This window comes from Monodon monoceros, unplaced genomic scaffold (genome assembly GCF_005190385.1).
Source record: "Monodon monoceros isolate NGI ecotype Baffin Bay Population unplaced genomic scaffold, NGI_Narwhal_1 Super_Scaffold_10, whole genome shotgun sequence".
NCBI lineage: Eukaryota > Metazoa > Chordata > Mammalia > Artiodactyla > Monodontidae > Monodon > Monodon monoceros.
Window position 1 is genome coordinate 40,605,576 of NW_021703766.1, and position 25,976 is coordinate 40,631,551.

At 43.1% G+C, this 25,976-nt stretch overlaps 1 protein-coding gene and 1 pseudogene across 7 annotated transcripts in view; one reads left to right on the forward strand and one right to left on the reverse strand.

The window, feature by feature from the left end:
* Nucleotides 1-25,976, reverse strand: part of CEP89 (centrosomal protein 89) — an 87,221-nt gene that overhangs the window by 23,681 nt on the left and 37,564 nt on the right. For all 7 annotated transcript variants that reach the window (XR_003791359.1, XM_029207218.1, XM_029207210.1 and 4 more), the window contains 5 exons: nt 23,473-23,523; nt 23,225-23,308; nt 16,847-16,950; nt 13,952-14,067; nt 11,810-11,990 (listed from right to left, as the gene is read on the reverse strand). Coding sequence is in view for 6 of the 7 variants with exons in the window: in XM_029207218.1 (XP_029063051.1) it covers nt 11,810-11,990; nt 13,952-14,067; nt 16,847-16,950; nt 23,225-23,308; nt 23,473-23,523 (536 nt within the window). In the remaining variant the exon portion in view is untranslated. The remainder of the gene's footprint in view (nt 1-11,809; nt 11,991-13,951; nt 14,068-16,846; nt 16,951-23,224; nt 23,309-23,472; nt 23,524-25,976) is intronic.
* LOC114886586 lies at nt 18,271-19,552 on the forward strand (annotated as a pseudogene).

The window sequence follows — 25,976 nt, forward strand, 5'->3', positions numbered from 1 at the left end:
TATGTCAAAATCTAGAAAATGCATTTACACTATGGCCAAACAATGCCACCTCTAGGTATGTATTTAGGGAAACCGATAAACCGTACAAGAAAGTTTACTGGGGCATTGCTTAAAGGAACAAACTTAGAAACAATTTAAACTTCCATTAATAGGTTAAGTAAAATGCAGTATTTCATATGATGGAATACCACCATGCAGTTAAAAAGAATAAACTCTCGGACTTCCCTGGTGGTGCAGTGGTTAAGAATCCACCTGCCATTGCAGGGGGCATGGGTTCGAGCCCTGCTCCGGGAAGATCCCACATGCACTGGAGCAACTGAGCCGGCGAGCCACAACTACTGAGCCTGTGCTGTAGAGCCCGCGAGCCACAACTACAGAGCCCGTGTGCCACAACTACTGAAGTCCGTGCACCTAGAGCCGGTGCTCTGCAACAAGAGAAGCCACTGCAATGAGAAGCCCACGCACCGCAACGAAGAGTAGCCCCTGCTTGCCGCCAACTAGAGAAAGCCTGTGCGCAGCAATGAGGAACCAATGCAGCCAAAGGAAAAAAAGAATAAACTCTATGTATCTATCTCAACATGGAAAGATGTTTGAAAATTGAGTATAAAAAGCGAAGATACTAAAAGTATGAATTCACTTATGAACACATAAAACACACCAAAAAATACTACGTCATTCATGGATACACGCAGAAATAAAAAATAGACTGGAAACATAATTCCAAGTTTATGATAGTGATTGCTTTTGGAAAGCCAGGGAAAACAATGGGACTAAGGATGGTGGTTAAAAGGGGCTTCAGCTGTATTTCTAACAATATAGTTCTTAAAACAAACAAAAAAAGGTGGAAACAATTTGCACACACATACAAAAAGTTAACACTTAATGTTTGGTGGGAGAAATAGTTGATTAAAAATTTTTTTTTCAATAAAATGTTTCCTATTCTATCCCTAGAGTCTCACTCCCCAGAAGAAACTTCTGCTGATCATTTCTGATTTTAGTTCCTCTGGTGAAAAACCATGACTTAAATTTTTAAATTGTGAAATGTAATATAGAAAACTATACAAACGGTAAATGCATATTTTAACAAACAATTATAGTGAACACCCACATAATTACCACACAGGTCAAGAAACAGAACACTTCTGGTACCCCAGACACTCCCATGTGTTCCCTCCCACGCCCCCAGTCATAGAGTCCCTCCTTAATCATCTCTATAGTGTCACCGTCTATCTATGCATCACTACAGCTTAGTTCAGTTTGCCAGTATTGGAACCAGATATAAAGGGAACCAAGACCCATTAACAGGTGCACAAAGGGACTATATGTACTTTAGTGCCATTACGCCTATAAGACTCACCCGTCTTTTTGTGTGGCTATAGAATATTTCATTGTATCAGTACACCAAACACTATACATTCGTTTTCCTGTTGACAGTCACTTGGGCTATATTCTGCACACACACTTGCAGGATTCTCTAGGGCAGTGCGACTCAAAGTGTGGTCCTCAGATGGATCAGATGGGCAGTCTCCAGCTCTCTGTTACTCATCCACAAGATAAGCACAGAAATTGAGAAAATGGCTCCAAAACTTTTATAGCATTTCAACATTGCTGTGACATCTGGGCAGTCTGAGGTGAGTGCACGCATTCTGCTGAACAGCAGCTTGGGTGTTGTCACGTTTGCAGAGAGAGAAGCGTGTGGTAGGAGCCGCATACTTGTCACATGCAGCAGGGATACATAACAATTTATCAACTGTAACTCAAGAATATATAAAAACCAGAATTCATTTATTTCACTGAAAAATAATTTAACTATTATTTTACTGGACACACTGACCTGGATTTACGATAAAGGGTTAAAGAAGACGACTGAAAATACAAAGACTTCTTTCTGCTTCCAGCCAAGACAGAGTTACAGAGACCAGATTTATTCAGCTAGAAAACCAGGCAAAACATAAGAAACAACAGTTTTCAGACTTTGGACAATAGGCAGTACAGGACTGTGATCCCTGAGAGGGAAATAACAAGGTGAGTACTACGACTGCTCCAGCTTACTGCCTGGCTGCAGTACAGGGAGGGAAAACCCAAACCAAACCCAGTGGACTTGCTGAGTTGAGGAGTCAGAGATCAGAGATCAGAGATCAGAGAGGCCAAGGCAGGTAGAAGCTGTGGGCAGAGAGGAGGGAGGGAGAGAGGAAGGGCTCTGGAGATCTTTAGGCGGGCTCACCACCAGTCTTTGGCTGACTACTGATCTGCACACGTATGAGAGGAAACTACCTGAGGCCGAGGAAAGAACCACGAGAAACAAGGAGGCAGAATAATTCCTGACATTCACCAAGAACTGGGAATAGTGCAGGAGCCCACCAGCCAGAGTAGAAAGACCTTATCACATAAGGGAGATTGGCGATAAGCCTCAGAAGGGTATTACTGCCTTTGTAGTAGGGTTAAACTAGCCCTGACTAAAGGCTGCTTTGGGCCTACCCTAACAAAAGCAAGCTGTGAAAGAATCCAACTACTGTCTGGTAACGTAAGTGTGCACCAGGACAAAATATAACACTATTCAAAGCGATGCACTAAATCTAGCATCCAGCAACACAAAATCTACAGTAGTCAATATCCAATCAAGCATGGGAATAAGCAATAAAATAGGGTCCATGATCAAGAGGGAAAAAAATAATCAACAGAACGGATGCAGAAGTCAGAGAGATGATGGCATATAATAGAGAATAACAGCATGGGGAGGAGAGAAATGAAAACTACAAAAAAGACTCAGATGGATCTTCTAGTGATGGAAAAAAACAAGTGGAAGAGGTAAACAATACGTTGGATGAGAATAAAAAGATTAGACGCTACAGAAGAAAAGATTAGTGAACTGGAAGACAAGCAATATAAACTACCCATTTGAAGCACAGAGAGAAACAAGAGCAGGAAAAAGAAATGGACAGAGCATCAGAGGCCCATGAGACAGTATCAAGTGGTCCCAGGAGGAGAGATGAGAGAGGGAAAAATAGAAAAGAATATGGAAGAAATAACAGCTAAATTATTTCCAAATCTGATGAAAAACATATATCCACAGCCCAAGAAGCTCAATCAACCTAAAGCTGAATAAACATAAAGAAACCACACCAAGGTACATCCTAAGTAAATGCTAAAAACCAGCAACAAAGGAAAATTATTAGAAGAAGCCGAAGAGAAAAGACATATCACTGTTCAGAAGAACAAAGATAATAACCACTGCAGATTTTCATTAGACACAATGCAAGACAGAAGGCTACAGAGAACACCTTTAAACTGAATGGGAAAAAGCTCCAAAACCAAAAACCCGTCAACTTGGAATCTTTACCCAGTGAAATTATCAATAAAGTTTAATGATTTTTCCAATAAAAGTACTGTGAATCTTTCTATTCCTTTCTGTTTGTGATGCTTTGTAGATAGCTCTTTCCTTCCTCGTTTCTTTCCCTTTTTTTGGGGGGGGGGGTCTTTTTCAAACTCTCATTTTCTACATATTTATTCCTACAAAGAAATACAATTGATTTTTATAAATTGACTTTGTTTCTACCAATGTTGCAAAAATTCATTATTATTTTTATTTTTATTGAAGCATAGTTGATTTACAATGTTGTGTTAATTACTGCTGTACAGCTAAGTGACTCAGTTATACGCATATACATTTTTTCATATTCTTTTCCATTATGGTTTATCACAGAATTGAATATAGTTCCCTGTGCTATGCAGTAGAACCTTGTTGTTTATCCATTCTATATAAACCAGTTTGCATCTGCTAACCCCAAACTTCCAATCTATCCCTCTCCCACCCCCCTCCCCCTTGGCAACCACCAGTCTATTCTCTGTGTCCGTGACTCTGTTTGTGTTTCACAGATAAGATAGGTTCATTTGTGTCATATTTTGAATTCTACATATAAGTGATATCATAGAGTATTTGTCTGACTGACTTAGTATGATAATCTCTAGTTGCATCCATGTTGCTGCAAATGGCATTATTTTGTTATCATTTTTATGGCTGAGTAGTATGCCACTGTATATATGTACTACATCTTCCTTATCCATTCATCTGTTGTTGGATATTTAGGTTGTTTCCATGTCTTGGCTATTGTGAATAGTGCTGCTATAAACTTAGGGGTCCATATATCTTTTAGAATTCTAGTTTTGTCTGGATATATGCCCAGGAGTGGGACTGCTAGATCATATGGTAATTCTATTTCTAATTTTCTGAGGAACCTCCATACTGTTTTCCACAGTGGCTGCACTAACTTACATTCCCACCAACACTGTAGGAAGGTTCTCTTCTCTCCACACCCTCTCCAGCATTTGTTATTTGTAGAGTTTCTAATGATGGCCATTCTGACCAGCATGAGGTGGTACCTCACTGTAGTTCTGATTTGCATTTCTTTAATAATTAGCGATGGTGAGCATCTTTTCATGTGGATATTAGCCATTTGTATGTCTTCTTTGGAGAAATGTCTCTTTAGGTCTTATGCCCATTTTTCAATTGGGTTTTGTTGTTGTTGTTGTTACTGAGTTGTATGAGCTGTTTGTATATTTGGGAAATTAAGCCCTTGATGGTTGCATTGTTAGCAAATATTTTCTCCCATTCTGTAGGTTGTCTTTTCATTTTGTTTATGGTTTCCTTTGCTGAGCTAAAGCTTGTAAGTTTGATTAGGTCCCATTTGTTTACTTTCGTTTTTAGTTCTACTGCCTTGGGAGACTGACCTTAGAAAACCTCGGTATGATTTACGTCAGAGAATGTTTTGCCTATGTTCTCTTCTAGGAGTTTTACGGTGTCACGTCTTATGTTTAAGTCCTCAAGCCATTTTGTGTATGGTGAGAGGGTGTGTTCTAACTTCACTGATTTACATGTGGCTGTCCAACTTTCCCAGCACCACTTGCTGAAGAGACTGTCTTTTTCCCATTGTATATTCTTGCCTCCTTTGTCAAAGATTAATTGACCATAGGTGTGTGGGTTTATTTTTGGGCTCTCTCTTCTGTTCCATCGATCCACATTTCTATTTTTGTGCCAATAACACGCTGTTCCGATTACCGTAGTGCAAAAGTCTATCATTATTTCTAATGATTTATCTGTAGATCTGTTTTCTACATATGGAATTCTATCATCTATAAATAATGACACCATTCTTTCTTTCTTCCCAAACTTTATAATTTTCTTTTTCTTGCCATGTGCACTAGTTACCATTTAGTAACCAATGCTGTTTATGCTGTTCAGAAATGGTATCAGAGGGCATCTCTGTACTGTTTCCAGTCTCAATAGGAAAGCTTGCAACATTCCACCACTGAGAGTGACATTTACTGTAGTTTTATTTTTCAGCAGAACCATTAAAGAAGTTCACATCTATTACTAATACTGTTTTTAGAGTTTTTACATCTAGATTCATGAGTGAAAATGAAATGTAATTTTCCTTTCTTATACCATCATTGTTGGGTTTTGGTATCAAGGTTATATTTACCTCATAAAATGAATTAGAGAGCATTAACCCTTTTTCTGTTCTTTAAGAAGTGTTTAGGTGAGACTAGAATTATTTCCTCCTTGAATATTTTTAGAGCTCCTTTGTGAAGGTATCTAGGCCGGTAGTTTTCTTCAAGGGAAGATCTCTGGATTCAATTTCTTTAATGACTAAAGGAATATTCAGGTATTCTTTTTCTTTGTAAGTTTTGACAAGTTATATTTTTCAACGAATGTGACTATTTCATCTAAATTTCCAAATGTATTGGCACGAACTTATTTTTAGGTGCATCTAGTTGATGAATTGAACCTTTTATCTCTATGAATTGATCCTCTTTGTTATGTGGAGTCTTTACCTTAACATTTATCTTGTCAGATGTTAATATAATTTACCACCTTTCTTTTGGTTCGTGTTTGAGTAGTATAACTCTTTCTGTCCTTTTACTTTTGAACTTTCTGTGTCCTTATGTTTGAGATGTATATCTTAACGACAACACAGAGTTGCTGTTGAGAGTTTTGGTAAACTACTCCGTGATACTGCTGCCTTGGCATCCATTTTGTGTGGCCAAGAGGCCTGCAGGGGTCTTGAACAGACACTAGCCCCGCTCTGAAGCGCAGGCCCTATAACAGCCAGCAGAGTCACAAGTCAATGTACGTTCCTCATATGACTCCCCCAACGACCCTCCTTCCTCACCTCGCAGGGCCTTCCCCTCATGCACCCTTTAGGTAAGAACCCCCTCTCCCCCTTGAACCCTACCAAAACCCTGCTCTTTTCTGGTTTGAACTGACCAATTGGCCTTAGCCCAGGAAGCCCAAAGCACTCCACCCACGGACCCTAATAAAGGCATGTGCCTCAGGTCCTGCGGCTTCTCTCTGCCTGCACCTGCCTCGACCTCCCACGTAGCCCCGCGAGGAGTGCTGTGCACCTCCTCCAGGACCTGTGAGTGATGAGCTTCTCTATTTCACTTTCCCTACTACCGATACATTTGCTTTTAAATCTAACATTTTATTTTGTGTTTCCTGTTTTCCCACTTGTTCTACCTTTTCTTGACATCATTTGGATTACTTTTTAAAAAAAATCATTCTTTCTTTCCCTATACTAGTTTAGAAGTTAAACACATTCAGTTCCCAGAAATTTCATCATGCGTATTTTCAAACTATAATCAACACCTTTATCCTCTTCTGAATGATACAGACTTTAGAACACAAATCCCATTTACCACCCTCACTAATTATATGCTCTTTCTGTTGTACATTTTAATTCTATGTATTTTTAAGTCCCCAAAGATATTATCATTATTGGTTTATAGAATCAATGTTCATTTACATTTATCCACAAATTTACCACTGTATTTTAGTTCCACCTTGCTTCTCAGATGTCCCACCTTGAGTTACTTTCCTCCTCCAGACTTATGCCTTCTATACCCTCCTGTAGAATTGCCTTTAATGCAGGTCTGCTGGTGGTGACACTCAGTTTGGGTTGGAAAATACCCTTATTTGACTTCACTTCTGAAAGGGATTTTTTCTGGTAATAAAATCCTAGGTCATCCAGGCTTTGCTTGTATCCAGCGCTCTGAAGCTACCATCTAAGGGACCACAGCACCCCTGTTAAGAGCCTGCTGCCGCTGAACTCCTCCGAAGGGAAGTGTCCCCGTCGGGCCAGCACAAACCATGTATCGTTTGTTCGGTTGGGGAAGACTCTCAGCTATCCTATCTCTAACCACTCCCTTTGATTTAAATATATCCCTATGCTGATTCTTGTCTCCAATCTAGTGTTACCTCAACCTTTGAACACTCTGTGTCATCCCGAACTAGTTTTGCTTCTGACCTATTTCAGTTCACTATTTCACAATTCAGCTGTATCTAATCTGTAGTTAAGCCCATCCACTGAGTTTGTATTTTTCAGTTCTAAAAATTCTATTTCTTCCTTTTCAAACCCACTATTGTCACGTTTTAGAGTTCCCTGAAGACAATTTGGAGCTTGTCTTTTCTTTCTTTAAGCACACAGCCACCAGCTGTTGTATAGTCTTTGTCTGAGAATTTTGGGTTCTGTGGGTCCTTTTAATCAACAGCTTCAGGGATCTGGAAATGCCCTTCAACTATTAATGCCTCCCTTTCCATTTTCTTTAATCTCTCTGTGATTCCTGACGATCTGAGGCTGCACCTCTTGGATGGGTCTTCCATCTGTTATCTTTTCTCTCCATTCCCAACTGTTTGTTTCCTGATGTTCTAGGTGAATCCACAAATTTCTCTTTCAGCCCTTCAACTGATGTTTTTTGAAAATTCTGGTAATCGTTTTTAATTTTTCTTATTTAGTGATTACACTTTTTTTGCCATGGCATTTTATTCTTTTAAACTCTCCTTGGGAGGTCCCGGATGGCCTAGTGGGTTAGGATTCCGGGCTTTCACTGCCAAGGGCCTGGGTTCAATCCCTGGTTGGGGAGCTGAGATCTCGCAAGCCGCCTGGCACGGCCAAAAAGCTCTCCTCAATTCCCTGTGTAATCTCAGTTTCCTTTGAAGTGAGTTTCTCTGCTCATCTAAGTCCCCTCCATTGCAATTTCCCCCCTACACCCAATGCTCCTTGCTGTTGGTCACATCTAGCCGCCTCTTCTTACTTTAGGATGAAGACTGGGTATTTGGTGTGCGCTGTAGCAGGGGACTGCTCTGTCCTGGTGCCTCCCTGAGCAGACACATCGCTGACTGATGACCAGGACTCCATCTGTGTAGGTGAGTTATGTGAATAGTTGGCTTCACTTTAGGATACAGGACCCCCCAAAACCAGGATAAGGAAGGCTTGCCTTTTGCAGATACCACTAGTCACCGCAAACCCTTAGCTCTCCCCAAAAGAGTTTGCTAAATTTCTTTAGTGACGTAGGTTGACACCCGGTTTCTCTCCCATCACCCAAGCCGGGTAAGCTCGAGCTTTCTAGGCGATAGTAAAAGCAAAGAGCAATCTAAGCTTCAAGTTGTAACCACCAGTCTAAGTCTAAGCCAACTGGACAGTTCACTAGGAAAGTAAGCTTCTGCCGTTTCCTGCATCACAGTTCCTTCCAGGCATGGTTGCCAATAAGCAGAACAAGCAAGACAAAATGGATAAGCCACTCTGGGTTTATTATCTGCACTGCCTTCAACAGGATAGGAGAACAACACATATGCACCATACCTAGAAGCTCACTGAGCAGAGGTTCAACCCAACCTTTTTCTACATCAATAAAAATCTTTTCTTCATGACCTCACCTTTGCCTGAGGTACAACCCTTTCCTAACTCAGACTCACCCCCATTGTAGGAGCTAGTTCAACAGCCGCTCTGCTGCTAGTTAATAATTCCTCTTTTGTATGTGGCATTATCTCTATTATGACAGCAGCGTGGGAAGGGCTCCCCCTCACTGAGGCAACCAGAGGGCAAGTGCACTGAAGCCCCAGAGGCCCTTCTGTCACCTTTAGCCTAACTCCAAGGTGTCCTTGGCTCCAAGATGTCCTTGGCCCCTGTGTGGAGTAGCCCAGACCGAAACACCCTGAGTTTCCTTCTCCTTATTTTGCCTATTTTTCTACCAGGTCTTGGTACCTACCGCCTATACACACTTCCCTGAATTCATATATTCCGTCTCTGATGAATCCATGCCCCTCTTCCCACGTTACAGATTTCCTCTCCAAGCAAACACTGCCCCTCCCAAGAGCGCCAACACGCTCAACACTCCCCCACCTCCACCCTCCTCATTCCTCTATTCCTTACCCCATCTGTCAACTCGGAGTCCAAAGCCTCTCAGCAAAAAGCTGGCACCAAGTCTTTCCCTCCTGGAGCGTAAGAACCTGACAATCGGCTTTTCTGACTGTGGTGTAAGTGCTTGACATTAAGCTTTTGATCTGAGGCTTCCATTTCAAAGACATGCTTCTCGAATAAACATACTGCCCGCCACACAACTAGACAAAGAGCCAGGCCGTCTTACCCATAAGGTTCCCCTTTTAGAAAGCTCTGGGTGCCCTAGGTACTGACCGCTTCAGTGGCCCCCTTCCTGCACCCAAATTCCTGCTTTCGCCAGTAAAGAGTGAACCCGTGAAACCCTAGGCACTTCACCCTTGACCCCAAAAAGGGCAGAATCTCAGGTCTGTGCTGTCTCTCTCTCTACCCTCGACCTTGTTGTGTGGCCCCAGGTGTACCGTGAACCCTCCAGGACCTGTGAGGAATGAAACTTGTTTCTTCAGTGTTTCCTGATGGTGCTGCTGGGGTGCATCTCACAATCAGAACAAGAACGGTAAGGGCCGGCCCAGCCAAAACAACACTTGGGTGGGGCTGGGGTGGGAGGGGGTAGCTCGCCACAAGTAGGATGGCCCAGGTGAGTGCTTCAGGCATTTCTATCAAACAGCATCACTACTGACAGGCTGAGACTAGCAGGAAACACCTCCCAGTCCAGTGCCTTCCGAGCCACTACACTCCTGACCCAGTTTCCACTTAAAAGAGATTTGGTGACCTGTTTGTTTCTTCCATGACCACATCTCCCATTGCCTTCACTCCCATTGCCAATTAGTGGCTTCCTTCAGAAATTTTTTATACCTTTTATACTCACCTCTAGGGGGCTATTAGGATATGTGGTTATGACGCATCCATAAAAAAAAAAATGAGCCACAGGAGTGGGTATTCGAGGAAAATAAAATCATAAAGATGAATATGACTTCAAAAAAATTTCCTTCCTCTACTGGAACAGAGAAGTAAAGTACAGACCTGGCCCAGACAGCATGCAATAGTACAGTCAAAACACTGGGTTCCTGTACTTCTTATCATCCACATTTACTGATACAACAAGCTAAGCACTTTGTATGCACTAACTCATTTATTCCCCCACATCAACCACCTTGAGCTGAAAGCCCCACCATTTAAAAAATTACTTCTTCTCTATTACAAAAGTCATATGCATTCATAACAGAACACTTGGAAAGCAGAGAAAACACAAGAAAATTTACATTACATTACTCATTATGATAGTTAAGTTTATGCGCCAACTTGGCTAGTCTATGGTGCCCAGTTGTTTGGTCAAATACTCGTTAGATGTTTCTGTGAAGGTATTTTGTATACGTGACTAACATCTCAGTCAGCTGACTTTAAGGGAGATTATCCTTGATAACGTGGGCAGGCCTCATCCCATTAGTTGAAGACCTTATGAGCAAAAACTGAGGTTTCCCAAAGAAGAAAGAATTCTGCCTCAACACTATAACATAGTCTCAGGTTCCAGCCTGAGTCCCCAGCCAGCTGGGCTGCCCTATGGAGCCTGGATTTGCCAGCCCTCACAACTGCATGAGCCGCTACTTAAAATAAATCTCTCTCGTTGTCTCCAAATATATATATACATATCCTAAACATATCCTATTGGCTGTTTCTTTGGAGAACACTGACTGCTGATACACCTATAATTTCACCTGCCAAAGATAATTTCTATTACTATTTTTCCATTCTTCCAATCCTTTCTCTATGTACGTATGGAATATAAGTAATTTTATATACATATATGTAATTATACAGACACAGACAGACATACACACACAAGAGTGATGAACTCGTCCCAGTCATCTTCGTTAACACGAGAAGTCCCGCATCCTGGAAAACCGCTCAGTCCCAGGCAAACTGGGATGGTTGGTCAGCTTAATACACACACACACACACACACACACACACACACACACACATACACCCCTTTTTTCTTTTTTTTTTTTTTGTGGTACGCGGGCCTCTCACTATTGTGGCCTCTCCCGTTGCAAAGCACAGGCTCCGTACACGCAGGATCCGGACGCGCAGGCTCAGCGGCCATGGCTCACGGGCCCAGCCGCTCCGCAGCATGTGGGATCTTCCCGGACCGGGGCTCGAACGTGTGTCCCCTGCATCGGCAGGCGGACTCTCAACCACTGCGCCTCCAGGGAAGCCCCCCTTTTTTCTTTTTAAATAAAATTGCAATCATTCTGTACATACTGTTTTGTAACCTAATCTCTTCACTTACAAATATATTGTGGCTATTTTCCAATGTCAAAAATATTCTTCTGTGACATCATGTTTAATGGCTGCACTGTACTTCCTTTTATGGTTCTATCCTTTCATTTCACCTCTGAAAACAAGAGCGGCTGGAACAGTAGGGGAAAAAATCATACACATACACACAAACTGTAGACCACAGCCCTCAAGGACGGCCTTGTTCTACTTTAATAAAATATTTACCATTCTTAGTCTTGGACTCCTGTGCTGGTGTAGCGAAATGACTCAAAAAAAGAGGGAGCACCCTCTCTCTACCTGCTTGTAACAACATGCATGGTGACACATTAATGCTTGAAAAGACACCGAGTCCTTACCTTTTTAATTCATTTACAATTGAAGTGTGCACTTCTACTGCAACTTTGCTGTCCAACTGTAGTTTTAGTTCCTGGCATTCCGTCCGCAAAATTTCCAATTGCTCCTTACTTTTAGTTAGCTCCTTTTCTTGGCTCTGTGTTTTAGTCTCCAGAAGCATTAGCTGTTTAGTCAGTTTAGAAACTGAAACACAAAATAGATGGATAAAGACTTGGTACAGAAGAGCTAATAAAGCATGATTACTGATTATTAATACTAGTGAGAGCTTATAAAAGATGATCTTTGGGCTTCCCGGGTGGCGCAGTGGTTGGGAGTCCGCCTGCCGATGCAGGGGACACGGGTTCGTGCCCCGGTCCAGGAGGATCCCACATGCCTCGGAGCGGCTGGGCCCGTGAGCCATGGCCGCTGAGCCTGCGCGTCCGGAGCCTGTGCTCCGCAACGGGAGAGGCCACAACAGTGAGAGGCCCGCGTACCGCAAAAAAAAAAAAAAAAAAAAAAGATGATCTTAAAAAAAATGTGCTGGCGATTTAGAAATTAATACCAAAGCCTTTGTACTTAGCAATTACTGTCCCTATATTAAGTAGTCACTCAATATACACTTTCTTACTGGGGATCGATACACTGATATTATTGTTAAACATATAATATTTAACAAGACATGATTCCAGTCTTCAAGGAACTGACTTTCTAAAGACTGAAGCCTTAAGTCACACACAGATGTACAAGCGTACATCATGATGTCGTCCCTAAAACTGCAAGAATTTCAAGATTTTAAGGACATCAAGTATGGCCCAACTAAGGGCAGAATTTTTCTTCCCTTTCTTCATTAACTTTTTATGTTTAGTGTCCTACATCTAAAGTAAATCATAAATATTTTCATCCTAAGTGACATGGAAGTATTGTCATATTAAGACACTTCCTGGGCATCTGCTGAAACTAGCACTCAGAAGTATTACAGCATAGAACTCTAAATCCTTCTGTTCTGTGAAAACATTTAGTTGATCGAAATGAATAGCTGTTTCTGGGAAATGGGAAAATAACATGGGCAGCTGACTGAATCACACAGGCCAAAATAATCATCCTACCTGTTTAGATCTGCCGTGTTTGAGAGTCAGCTCAGTAAATATGAAATTAATTTCCCTGTCGTCTCTGATCTTTGAGGCTTTGTCTCCCCTCCACCCCAAGCAATGCCAGGACAAAGGCAGCTACTCCTGTGCCTGCTCAGTCTATGGGGAGGAAACTCCTGCTGGATTGAGAGCTGCTCTCACTGCGGACCCGGTCTGGCCGGCAGACACAAGCCAAGCGCCAGCCCCGCAGCTTCAGCTACAGCAGGGGCTGGTAGCGGACTCTTCCGTCGTGTGGAAAGGGGAGCCGCTGAATAACAGGTGCAGGAGGGGAAACAGAAAGGACTCATGCTGGCTCACAGAAGACAGCTTGTATCTTGGCCTCCTGTCCTACATTGTTCCTCACCAGAAAAGAAAAATCAGTAAAGCCAAAGAAAAAAAAAATACCACTCTCTTTTGTGCTCATAAGTTTTGGGTTTAATCGAAGTGGAATAAATGACTCAGTCTGGCCACTACAAAGTCCACTGTCATACGCTGTGAGGCTCCTGGGATGGGGCGGCAGGGCGGGGCGGGGGGTGGGCGGGACACGTGGGGAGAGGAGGCGCTCACAGAAAGGATCTGACGGAGATTTAAGCTATGGCAGCGCCTGCAGCGCTGAAGGAAGGGCGAGAGCACAGAGAAACTGTTTAGAGAGTCAATGGTTCCTACTCATTTACTCATTCAACAAATTTTGGGGAACGTGTCCTCGTGTTGTTTCAAATATTCATCTCACACGATTTTTCCCAGTTACGTGGCACACTGTTTTCCCCAAAACTCAGTTCTGCTCACTCTAAAGCTGTCATCCACAATTGATTTACAAAAGAGAGTAACTCGACACCGTAGAGTCTAAGAGAAAGCAGTCAGCGCCTCACGGGTGATGGCTGGATATGCTATAACATAAACAGCTGCCCTTCAGTGAAGAACATGTTCTAAAAAACATGACTTCCAGTGTCTTCAAGTGGCGTTGGGGGTGGCAGCAGTGTAAAATGACACAATGGCAACGTCACAGCATCACCACCACTCGCGGGAAGGACCGCTCACCTTCCTGGAGACGCTCCTGGTGCGTGTCCTTGGCTTTTGTTTGCTGAATCTCCAACTGCTCTATCAACAACTTGTTTTCCTCTAAAACCAGTTCTGCTTGAGTCTGAAGCTGACGCCTACAATTGATTTACAAAATTAAATACTGACATTCAGGTGCAGAATGATTACAGAGACACTCCTGAGTCTAAAAGAAAGCATCAAATGTGTTGTAGGTAATGACATGTTTTAATGCTAAACATGTTATTAACAGTAAGTCTTGCCATTTCCATTAAATTGAGGGAAAGGACAGAAAGGAAGTGTGAATTACGAACTGCTTTAGTAACTTGTTAAAATGTAAAATTTCAAACATATACAAAAGTAGAAAGAAGAGAATAGAAACTCCCATGTACAAAACGCCCCGCTTGAACCCCCCCAGGTTGAATTTCACCTGCGCAAACCGTATCCTGACAGTTGGTGCAAAGTAAATCCCAGCTCAGCTCAACCTCATGATCGCAAAATCCAGTGAGAATGAGCTAAAGGGATCTTAGAAATCATCTAGTTAAATGTTTACCACCCGAGGTACATGGTAAACCAGTAAATTATCTCAATTTTCCACTTTAGACTCAAAAAAGTGAGGTGCACAAAGGAGGGAGAAAAGATGAAAGGAGTCCAGCTCTAGTGATTACCTCCCTCAACAGAGGCTGCGCACTAGCTCCTTGGCACCTGGAGGCGTCCCTACCAGCTGCCCGGCCTGTGGGGCGACAAGGCCCCACGCTGTCCCGCAGGGGAGCTCCCCTAGGCGGGCCGTTCCAGCCTCCTCATGCCTGCCTCAAACAGAGCAGCTCCACTCTGGACTTTCTTATCAGACTTCCTCCCTCCCTCCCTTCCTCCTTTTCTTTCTTTTTTAAATGAAAGGGATCTCCCATTCCTAAAAAAAAAAAGGTCAAAACCTCAAATTTAGTTTAATTCTCCTTCCCATTTTATAGGTAAAGAAACCGAGGTCCATTAAGCACGAGGTTACCCAGCTGGTCAGAGGCAGTTAGGGAAAGAAATGTAGAGTTTAGCTGCAGCCCAGAAGTTCATCGAGAAATTATCTGAAACTAAGGAGAACCGGGACGCAGTGCACCTCACGCCCGCGCAGGCACAGGGAGCAGCGGCCTAGGCGGGGCAGGCGAGGGCACAACTGGGACGGGCTTCGGGGTGGCAGGAGATCTGCCTACAGGGTGTGAGGCCCCGGTCCTGCCCCAGCTGGAGGACAGTGAATTCAGAGTAGGGGGAGGCCAGCAGCAGGGCCTCAACAGGCCCCGAGCAGAACTGACAGCTTTCTGCAGCCCAACCCTGTGCCACAGGTCACCAGGCTAGAGCAGGATGCATATTTTGAAGTCTTATAAACAGGACTGGGGAAGACAGTGGGCATGTGGATTTCAAAGTGGGGTCTGCCTTTCTTTTCTTTATTTTATTTATTTGTTTTTACCGTAACGAGAAGTAAACAGGTTTGACTTACAACTATACACAAGGTTAGAGAAAGAATCTGAGGGTTTGGGAGAGGAAGCCTGGAAGCAGCCCAGCTGACCTGCTTTCTAGGGCACTATTCAAGGAGGGTTTGAGGGGAGACACACAAGGAATCCTGACAGAAGAAAATCAAATTTCAACAGGGGAAGCCACAGTACAACAGGATCCAGTAGCTGCCCAACCAGTCCCAACTGACACATCAGTGGCCATAAAATCTGTAAAGTAAAATCAGTAAGAATGCTGTTGACTCAATTCCAAATTTCTATATATCACATACGGGAAATATTTAATTTTTTTCAGTGATGTTAAGACATTAAAAAAATATTAACTATAACATATCTACCCAAGGCAAAAAAGATATACCTGAATAGCTTTTGCTTTCTTGGTCCTGCTTGGGTATTGCCTTTAGACTCTTGACGACATTTACTTTCTCAAGTGCACTGAACTGTTGCTGCCGTGCTAGATGAACAGGACATGGCCCTGCCCTTGAGATGCTCCCAAAGGAGAAGAGGGAGACAGGTGTGAAGACACATAGGTAGGCCCAGCATGGCAGGTACAAGGACAGGGCGTGTGTTTAGGGCCAAGTCAGAAACTGAGACAAAGGAACAATTCGCTCTGCCTTCAGGGAGAGCTACTGACTAGCACCATTTGAGCAGGGCCCTAACGGAGGTACAGGAGGGCAGGAAGGGGTGTTCCGGGGGGAGGGAAGAGCATCAACAATAGGCTGGAAGTGAGGCAGCGCTCAGCTGTCTGGGAGTGGAAGGGGCGGGGCAAGCAGGAGCTGGGAGTGCAGGGCCTCATCCTGGACTGTCTGTCCTAAAGCCCTGGGAGCCATCAGAGGGGTCTAAGAAAGGATGCGACTCAACAGGTTCGGGATGCGAAAAGTGCCCTAGAAAAATACAACCCCAGAAGATAAAAATGGAGACAGCAGGGCTTCCCTGGTGGCGCAGTGGTTGAGAGTCCACCTGCCGATGCAGGGGGCACGGGTTCGTGCCCCGGTCCGGGAAGATCCCACGTGCCGCGGAGCGGCTGGGCCCGTGAGCCATGGCCGCTGGGCCTGCACGTCCGGAGCCTGTGCTCCGCAACGGGAGATGCCGCAGCAGTGAGAGGCCCGTGTAGCGCAAAAAAAAAAAAAAAAAAAAAAAATGGAGACAGCAAATATATATATATATGTATGTGTGTATATATATATATATAAACCTATTTAGAAGTTTTAAAGTAGCCTTTAAAATACAAGTTTAGAATAATTTACTAGTTTTCACTACACCTTATTAGTTTCTTAGAAACTCTCCATTAAAATGTTTTAGTTAAAATATATATATATTTGACAATTTAATAAAGTTTATTCCTATTATCTTTTCTTTTTCTTAATTAGCAAAATACCAGAAACACAACACCACTTGCCATTCCTCACTGGTGACAAGACTATTCTTATTCAGCTCTTGGTGCAGTTCTTCATTTTCTTTCACCACTTCTTGGACTCTCATCTTAAACGTTCTCATTTCCTCCTGAAACAAAATTTGTGTAAACTGTAACACACACATACATTCATCTCTATATTTCTTAGTTCTAATGCTGTCGCTGTGGCTAAAATCAAATGTTAATGGCGTTTAAGCAAAGTCTCATAGTACCGGCAGCCTTAAACTTGGTACCAGCACCAAGTGCCTGCCCTCGAGGGGCTCACGGTCTAGCGAGAAAACACAAGAGACACATACCATGCAGAGAACAAGGGACAAAAGCACCTCAAGTTAGTTCGATTCCTAACTTGATAACATTGTTCTATAACTGCCAAATATTTGAAAAGATAAAAAGGGGAATAAAAAAGGCAGAGATGGGCTTCCCTGCCTTCTCACTGGGCTTCCCAGTAAGAGGCCCACATAGCGCAAAAAAAAAAAAAAAGGCAGAGATGCCTATAAATGCCATAGTTTTTTCTTTGTTTAAAGACTTTGGAGGATAAATTGGAGCTTTTTAGATAAAAATAAGAATTTTTCATCCTAATTGAAGCCCATTTCGGTAGGGAAGGGCTTAGTGCAGGGGTTGGAGTCTCATAATTTTGCCCCATTACAATCACGAGAAAGCCTCCCTTACTTAAAGCCATCAGTCAGTCCAGCTTCATCACTCATTGGCCCCCACACGAGGACTGTTGCTTGGTCTGTTTTCGACTGCTAACAGTCTGTGTTTGTGGCACTCACGCTGGGTGGTCTCCGTCATGGCTTTTCTCAGCTAGCCCTTGGCCAGCTTCAGTATTGTGTGTTGTCTTCTGGTGAGAATCTTAGGTGCTAATATTTATTCCGGGACGCTTCTAAATATTCTTCTCCCAGCTAGCAGACATTTATACTTATAAAAAGCAACAATGCCAAGCAACTTCTCTTTCTCTCACCTTTCTGCCCAAACGCACTCCCTAATTGCTAGCAGTGCACTGGCCCTCTTAGAGAACATGGGTGGGGCAAACTACAGCCCACAGGCCAGGGGCCTCTTTGGTTGACAGCATAATGGAACATAGCCACGCCCATTCATCACACCTGCTCTGCAGCTGCTTTCACGCTACAGTAGCAGAGCTGAGTAGCTGCGAAGAGAGACTCCATGGCCCCCAAAGCCTAAAATTGATACTAAGTAAATGTTTACAGAAAATGTTTCCGGAACCCTATTTTAGAAGGAGCACTAAATAAGTATTTTTATTATTTGGATTGATACTTAACCAATTATACAAGATTAATTCACCCTCTTAAATATTAAGTGTCCAGGCGGCCGTCGCCGAGGCCCGGAGGGAGGAAGCCGCGTTCCCGCCCGGCGCACAGCCAGTCTCACCCTCGGTCCCACCGCGTGAGGAGCCAGCCAAGCGGAGCTCTGCACGGAGACCCGAGCCGCGGTCGCCCCTCTGCAGGTGCCTGTGAGGAGGCGCCTGGGCCGCAGCCGAGTCCCGAGCCCGCCGGCCGGGCACTCGCTCTCCACGCTCCGAGGGGCGGCCCGGCTGGAGGAGGCTGTTGCGGGCCAGGCCTCAGGATGAGCCGCAGACACCCGCACGGAGCGGGCAGCGGCTGCCTGGACCCCACCGTGGCGGTGAAGAGCACGTTTGGAGCTGAATTTCGTCGGTTTTCACTGGAAAGATCAAAACCTGGAAAGTTTAAGGAGTTTTATGGATTACCGCAACATGTTCATAAGATACCCAATGTTGACATTCTAGTAAGCTATGCAGACATCCACGGAGATGTACTGCCTATAAATAACGATGCTAATTATCACAAAGCTGTTTCAGCGGCCAACCCACTGCTTAGGATTTTTATACAAAAAAAGGAAGAAGCAGACTACAGTGCCTTTGGTACAGGCACACTAATAAAGAAGAAGAATGTCTTAACCAAATTGTTTCGTCCTGACAAACAGAGAAAAAAGCCACACATAGTCATTAGTATGCCCCAGGACTTCAGACCTGTGTCTTCTATTATAGACGTGGATATTCTCCCAGAAACACATCGTAGGGTCCGTCTTTACAAATATGGCACTGAGGAACACCTAGGATTCTACATCCAGGACGGCTCCAGTGTCAGGGTGACACCCCATGGCTTAGAGAAGGTCCCAGGGATCTTTATATCCAGACTTGTGCCAGGAGGTCTGGCTCAAAGCACAGGACTATTAGCCGTTAATGATGAAGTTTTAGAAGTTAATGGCACAGAAGTTTCCGGGAAGAGTCTAGATCAAGTAGCTGACATGATGATTGCAAACAGCCACGACCTCACCATCACAGTGAGACCAGCAAACCAGAGGAATAATATCATTAGGAAGAGTCGGACTTCCGGCAGCTCTGGCTAGTCTACTGACAACAGCCTTCCTGGCTATCCACAGCAGATCGAACCGAGCTTTGAGCCAGAGGATGAAGACAGCGATGAAGATGACATTATTATTGAAGACAGTGGTGTGCCACAGCAGAACCCTAAGGCTCTTCGTAACACCGAGAGCCTGGAATCATTAACACAAATAGAACTCAGTTTTGAATCTGGACAGAACGGTTTTATTCCTTCTAATGAAGTGAGCTTAGCACCCTTAGCGAGTGGCACAAATACAAAATTTGAAACGCGCGCTCCAGATCAAAAACTCTTAGAAGATGGATCATAACACTATGAAACCATCGCGTCTGAAGTTTTTCTGAGTGAGGATGCCATGGAGACTTGTAAATTTGGCTAGCTTAAAGCATATGTACCTCTGAACCAGTGACCTGGGACGGGCATGAAAAAAATATATTGCAAGCTTGAAATGTTATTAAAATAGTAGTTTGATAATGAATATAAACTTCAGTGGGTCAGAGGTGAACTTAAGTCTAAAACAAAGGGGCCTTTGCTAATGAAATGATGTGCTTTTGCTATTTTGTCTATAGAGAACTGGATGTTAGAGCACATTCCCAGAACTACACATAAGGACTCGATCATTTCCGTTTGAAGTGGTTGCATATTTAACCTGCTGTGCAGAGCCTGGTTAATTTTTCCTTTAACTATATATCTTTTAATTCTAACGTGAAGAAGTCTGAGTCTATCTTTCGGTACTTTGGGACCTTGGCTCCTATATTCCCCATGTTGTATTTTGATTTTTTAATATTGTTCCTCTGTTGCTAATTGTAAGCGAGTAACTTTTTCAAAATTTTTTTTCCTAATTTCTAAGAAATCAGATCAATTGACTGTTTTTTACGGGTTGCTTCCTAAGTTATAAAGCATTGAAGCTATGTTCCTGAATTAAGAAACTCTAACAGTTGTTCAGGTCCGTGTTTGCCCATCTTGTAGCTTTCATATTTACAAACTCATTCCATTTGGGCATCACTTATGTTGTGAAAGCCAGTTCCATCGACTCTGGTGATATGGGAGACTCTCTCCTGTAATCTCTTCTTTTTTGTTTTTGTTTTTGTTTTTGCGGTACGGGGGCCTCTCACTGTTGTGGCCTCTCCTGTTGCGGAGCACGGGCTCCGGACGCGCAGGCTCGGCGGCCATGGCTCACGGGCCCAGCCGCTCCGCGGCATGTGGGATCTTCCCAGACTGGGGCGCGGGCCCATGTCCCCTGCATCAGCAGGCGGACTCTCGGCCACTGCGCCACCAGGGAAGCCTCCGTAACCTCTCCTTGTCCTCATTCCAAATCTCATTAGAAATCATTCCTTTTGTTGTTTGTGTGTATATTTTGTTTGTCTGCCTTTTTACTCTTTTAATGTATTTGAGTAGTGTGAATTATTTTCGTTAAAAAAAAAAATGCACCCAAACTAAGAGATTTTTACACACAGGAAAACCTTGTGCACTTTTTATATGAAAATTTTGGGTTTTCCTTAATGGGACTTCTAGGAACACTGCCTACACTTTATGAAAGGTATGTCGTATTCGCCTTTGACAGGTAGAGTGTATCTCGATTAATTTTATGAGGCTATTTATTACTTTCCGATGCATCCACTTAGCAAGGTAAGAGTAAGGCTGCTAACTTTCGTTCCTTGCCTGGTTTCATTGTATGGAGGTACACAGGCACTACAGTAGCTTGTATATAGAGACTAAGAATAGTATGAACTACATGAGTTCCCTGTGACTTATGGATATTTCTCTCAGAGTTATTTATTGATTAATTTTATGCTAGGGCTAGAATGGATACCTTATAACAACTGTGTGCTATTAAAACAAACAATGAAGAATCAAATGACTCCGTTTTGAAGGATATTTTCTCTATATGGTAAAAGTATATGAAGTAAAGTTGATTAAATGAAGCTCTCTTGACTCAGAATACTTCAATGTATTTTGCCCACATTTTACCACGAAACATGTTATCACTAAACTGTTAACTGCACAACATTATGTAATACAGAGTACTTTTTGTTGAATTCATTGAAGTTCTTCCAGTTATATAACCACTATCTTTTAATGGCGTTCCAGGTTTAACATTCTGTTGAGTTCTATAAATTTGACTCTTGAATGGCAAAATGTTAATAAGTAGAAGGTTACATTTCATTTATAATTATAAGCGGTGCAGGGCTTCAACATTTTAAGTAAAAATATTTTCACATACTAGCTCTCTCTCTTTTTTTTTTAACAAAGTTTTAACATCAGAACTTTTCTCTTAGGGGAAGAAATACTTCAGGGCTTGACTTTTTGTACAATTTTTAACTGTAAAATACAGATTTGTCTTGTATGTATTCATGAAAATGGAAATCAAAGCTGCTAGTGCTTTTTTTTTTTTTTTTTTCTTTGTGGTGCGCGGGCCTCTCACTGTTGTGGCCTCTCCCGTTGCGGAGCACAGGCTCCGGACGCGCAGGCTCAGCGGCCACGGCTCACGGGCCCAGCCGCTCCGAGGCATGTGGGATCCTCCTGGACCGGGGCACGAACCCGTGTCCCCTGCATCGGCAAGTGGACTCTCAGCCACTGCGCCACCAGGGAAGCCCTGCTAGTGATTTTTAATTATCCCACTAAGGGTATATGTCAACGGTCTTTTCAACTGGATCTCTCGTTTAAATTATTGGTGAAAGAATTGATTACTAGACGTATTGTAAAACCAACAGATCTTGGTTATACAATAAAATGTCGATTCATTGCTAGTCTGAATTATTTCAAGTGTACCTTATTAACAAAAATATCAGTGGACTCGGCATAAAATTTTATAGTACTAAATGTCAAGCTAACTGTGAGTTTTGTTCTGTATCTTAAGTAAATTTATGATAATGTCCTCATGAGCTATCAACAAAATATATGTACTTTTGTGAACTATGGATTTTCTAATTAAATTTTACATGCAACATGACTTTTACATGAATGCTACTTTGTTTAACTATCAAATGTCAGTATTTTACTACAATTTTATTATAAAATGTACATTATCACTAAATGAGCTTTGATTTTAAAAATTAAATTAGCTTTCGTTGTATATTATTTTTTACAAATAAAGATAGACTTGTATAAAGGCTAAAAAAAAAAAAAAATAAGTGTCCAACAGAAAGCCTAGGAGAAAAGGTTCACAACTGCATTACATGGGCCATGTACATGGGACAGCAGAACAAGAACAGGCTGGGTGACTCTTAACAGACCCTTCCAATCAGGGATCCTAGAAATACCAACTCTTTTCTCTCTGGATCCCTCCAATTCCAGGGATCCCTTTGGTCACTTAAATAAGGAACACAGAGGTTCGCAGCACGGAAAGGCATGGGACGTATCTATAACACCTGCACAGCCTTGGTTTCCTGTATCATTAGAATGAACTCTGCTCCAGGAGCCATTCCCATGAAAAAGAGTGAACATGGCAGAAACAAACAAAAACCTCACTTCCCCACCACTACCAACAGCTCAGTAATTAGACTTCCTGGGGGTCAGCTCTTCATAGAATTAAGAAGCATCTAAGCCTGCCTGAAACATCCCCGGTCTTCTACCTTCCTTGTCTGCCCAAATGTCCCTTTTACCAGTGCTGTTTGCAGCTGCACAGGACCAGGAAAGTAGCACCTCCCACTGCTGCCTTCTCCGCACCCCAAGATCCCAGCCCACGTGGGGCTGCCTGTCTGGGAAGCCACGGCTTCCAATGCTGCACCCCGTCCCTCCAATACTTCTCCCATCAATCCCAACCCACCGCCCTGCTCCGCCCGTCCCTCTCTCCTGCCTTCCCTCTTCCTTCTCCCCGTCCCCACACTGCTACACTCCCTCCTTCCTCCTTTCCTTCTTTTAACAAACACTTGAGTACCTGCTAGATGTTGGCTATACCTATCTTCAAAATGTTGCTTCCAAGTTTGAATCGGTCGTCTTTTTTACAAACCTTGTTCTTCTGAGACTTTCGCCCACCTACCTGAAGGTTGGCATTGAGCTCGTCCTTCTCTTTCATTCTGTCTTCATAGGCCAGCAACAAGGGGGACAGGTACTTTGTATCCACCTGAACATAATGGAATAAAGAAGGTTAATATCTTTCTCACATCTAAACACAATCAGCACATCTTTAAAAAGGAAAGAAAATATACTTCATTTGGAATGGTTTGTAACAGCCATTCAATTATAGCCCAGAAAATATGGGCCTGAAATTAAATAACTTTCACTTACCAGCCAGGGCGGTACAGGGCCCTTTGATGGGAGGCCTTCAATATTTAAACTCTAAAAACAAAACACACGGTGAAGACAAATTAAATTACACTTCCTCTGAAATTTCAAGTCTTAGCTATTCTTAACCTAGACTGGGCATCAGCTGTCTAGGAATCGTGTGTGTGTGTGTGTGTGTAAACTGATATATTTGTGTATATATTTATATACATATATAATTATCTGAAGTGTTTGAGAGTAATTTATACACATAATGCTCCTTTTCCTCTAAATACTTCAATGTATATGTCCTAAAAGCAAAAGCATTCATCTATTTGACCACAGTACCAGCGTAAAAAATCAGGAGATCAAGACTGATGCAACACTGCATTCTAATCTATAGACCACACTGAAATGCCGCCTATTTTCCCACTGATGTCCTTTTCTGGTCAAGAATCCAATCCAGGATTCCATGTTGCATTTAGCTGTCAAAACCTTTCAGCATTTTAAAATGTGGAACGTATCTAATAATTTTTTATTGGATGCCAGTAAAACTTTTTCAGCGTTATGTTGTTGTCTAGATTTTGTTGTCTTCTTTTAAAGTGTTTTGTTTTCTTTTTCTTTTGTAGGCTCTTAAGTTACGCACAAAAAACGATGCTTTTGAGGCTCATCTTTTTCAGAACCCAAAGGTCTCCGGGTGCTAATTATTTTTAGCTCACAGCTCCCTGAACTTGTATCCTGCCTGGCCCCACAGAGTTTCATCCTATACATGTGTAGATTAGTGTTCAACAAAGGACTGCGAGGAACCCCATGTGGATTTATGTAGCTCTTGCCGTGGCTCCCTCCTCTCTGGTGTTCCTGCCCCACAAATCCTAGTCTCCTCTGCTTCCCCAAATCTAATCTGTCTCTTCAGTTCAGACTGCCATACTCTGCTTGCGTTGCTCCACCCGGCACTGTTATCCGAGAGTGCCTCCAAGCAGAAAGCAATGTGATCATAGGGCTCATCTGTTTATCCTCCTCCTCCCCATGAGGACACTGCTGCCTGCTGTCTGATGTCTGTAGAGAGCTGTATTATTTATTCTGCCTGGTCTTTTAGCTGTTGACAGTAAGAGGCCAAAGCTGGTAGCAGTAATTCCATCAGGGCCAGAAGCAATGGCCCTGATGGCATAATTCCTTATCCAACAAAAATTTTCTAACGCGTTTACCATCTCATGATTCATTCAGCAAACACTGAAAGCTCACTAAGCCACTGTGGACGTTACAGCACATTTCACTGTTTACAAGGATTGTATGGTTCCACACAGAGATGGGTCTTCTCACATCGCACAGGGCAGAACGTGCCTTGAGAGTGGAACAAACAGAAGGCTGCAGTGGTTGGAGAGAGAGATCACCTCTGGCTGGAGGCATCAGGGGAGACTGTCATGGAGATCGGTGGCCCCAAAGGGTAGAATGGTGTGCACATTTTGGGGGTGGCGGGTGAGGGCAGCAGCCAGTCGCTGGGCCTGCCTGCCCACAACCTTCTGAAAGAGAACTGGCTTGTTCACAGCCCTGCAGAAGGCCCTGGCCTAGGAAGCCTGTTTTGGATCATAGGACCCCAGGAACTTTAATATTTTTGTTAAAAAAAACAGTTAACATTATGTGAAGTGAAAGAAGTCAGCCACAAAAGACCACCTGTTGTATGATTCCAGTTATACAAAACATTCAGAATAGGCAAATCCACAGAAAGTAGTGGTTGCCAGGGCCAACGTGGGTGGTGGGACAGAAGGGGGCGTGACCGCTAACAGGTGTGTTTTCTTGTTGTGATGAAAATGTTCTAAAATTGATTGTGGTGGCGGCTGCACAGTTCTGTGAAGACACTAAAAATCACTGAATTGTATACTTTAAATGGGTGAATTATCGACGGTATATGAATTACATCTCAAAGCTGATATTTAAAAAATTTAAACCCAAGTCCTACTTCAGAAAGAAAGAAAGCAGCCCATAAAGCTGCCCTGAACTCCCAGGAGCCACGTGACAACACCGTGCACACCAGGCTTCCCCCGCCACCCCGATCCCAGTAGGAGCCAGTGAGCTGGGCGTCCTGACACCCCCACCGCGCCTCCAGCCCCACACAACCCTCACACACACGAGCCTCCAGGGCACAGACCTGAGCTGCTGGGTCCTCTTGTTGTTCCTCACAATTTTTGAGGTTTGCTCAGAACCTCAAAAATAGCGTAGTGGTTTGCTCAGTGAGAGTCTGTCGAATTGAATTCTGCAATCCTGCTCCTAAAGTAAAACCTAGTCTGTCTTCTCTCTTTACATACACATAGATTGTGAAAGGATCTCCACCTCCAAGTTAATTACACACCCATCACCCCACATATTTACCATTTTGTGGGGAGAGAACACAAGTTCTACTCTCTCAGCAAGTTTCAACTATACGGTACAGTATTATCAACTATAGTCACCATGTTATACATTGGATCCTCAGATCTCATTCATCTTGTACCTGAAAGTTTGTACCCTTTTACTTGCCTCTCCCTATTTTT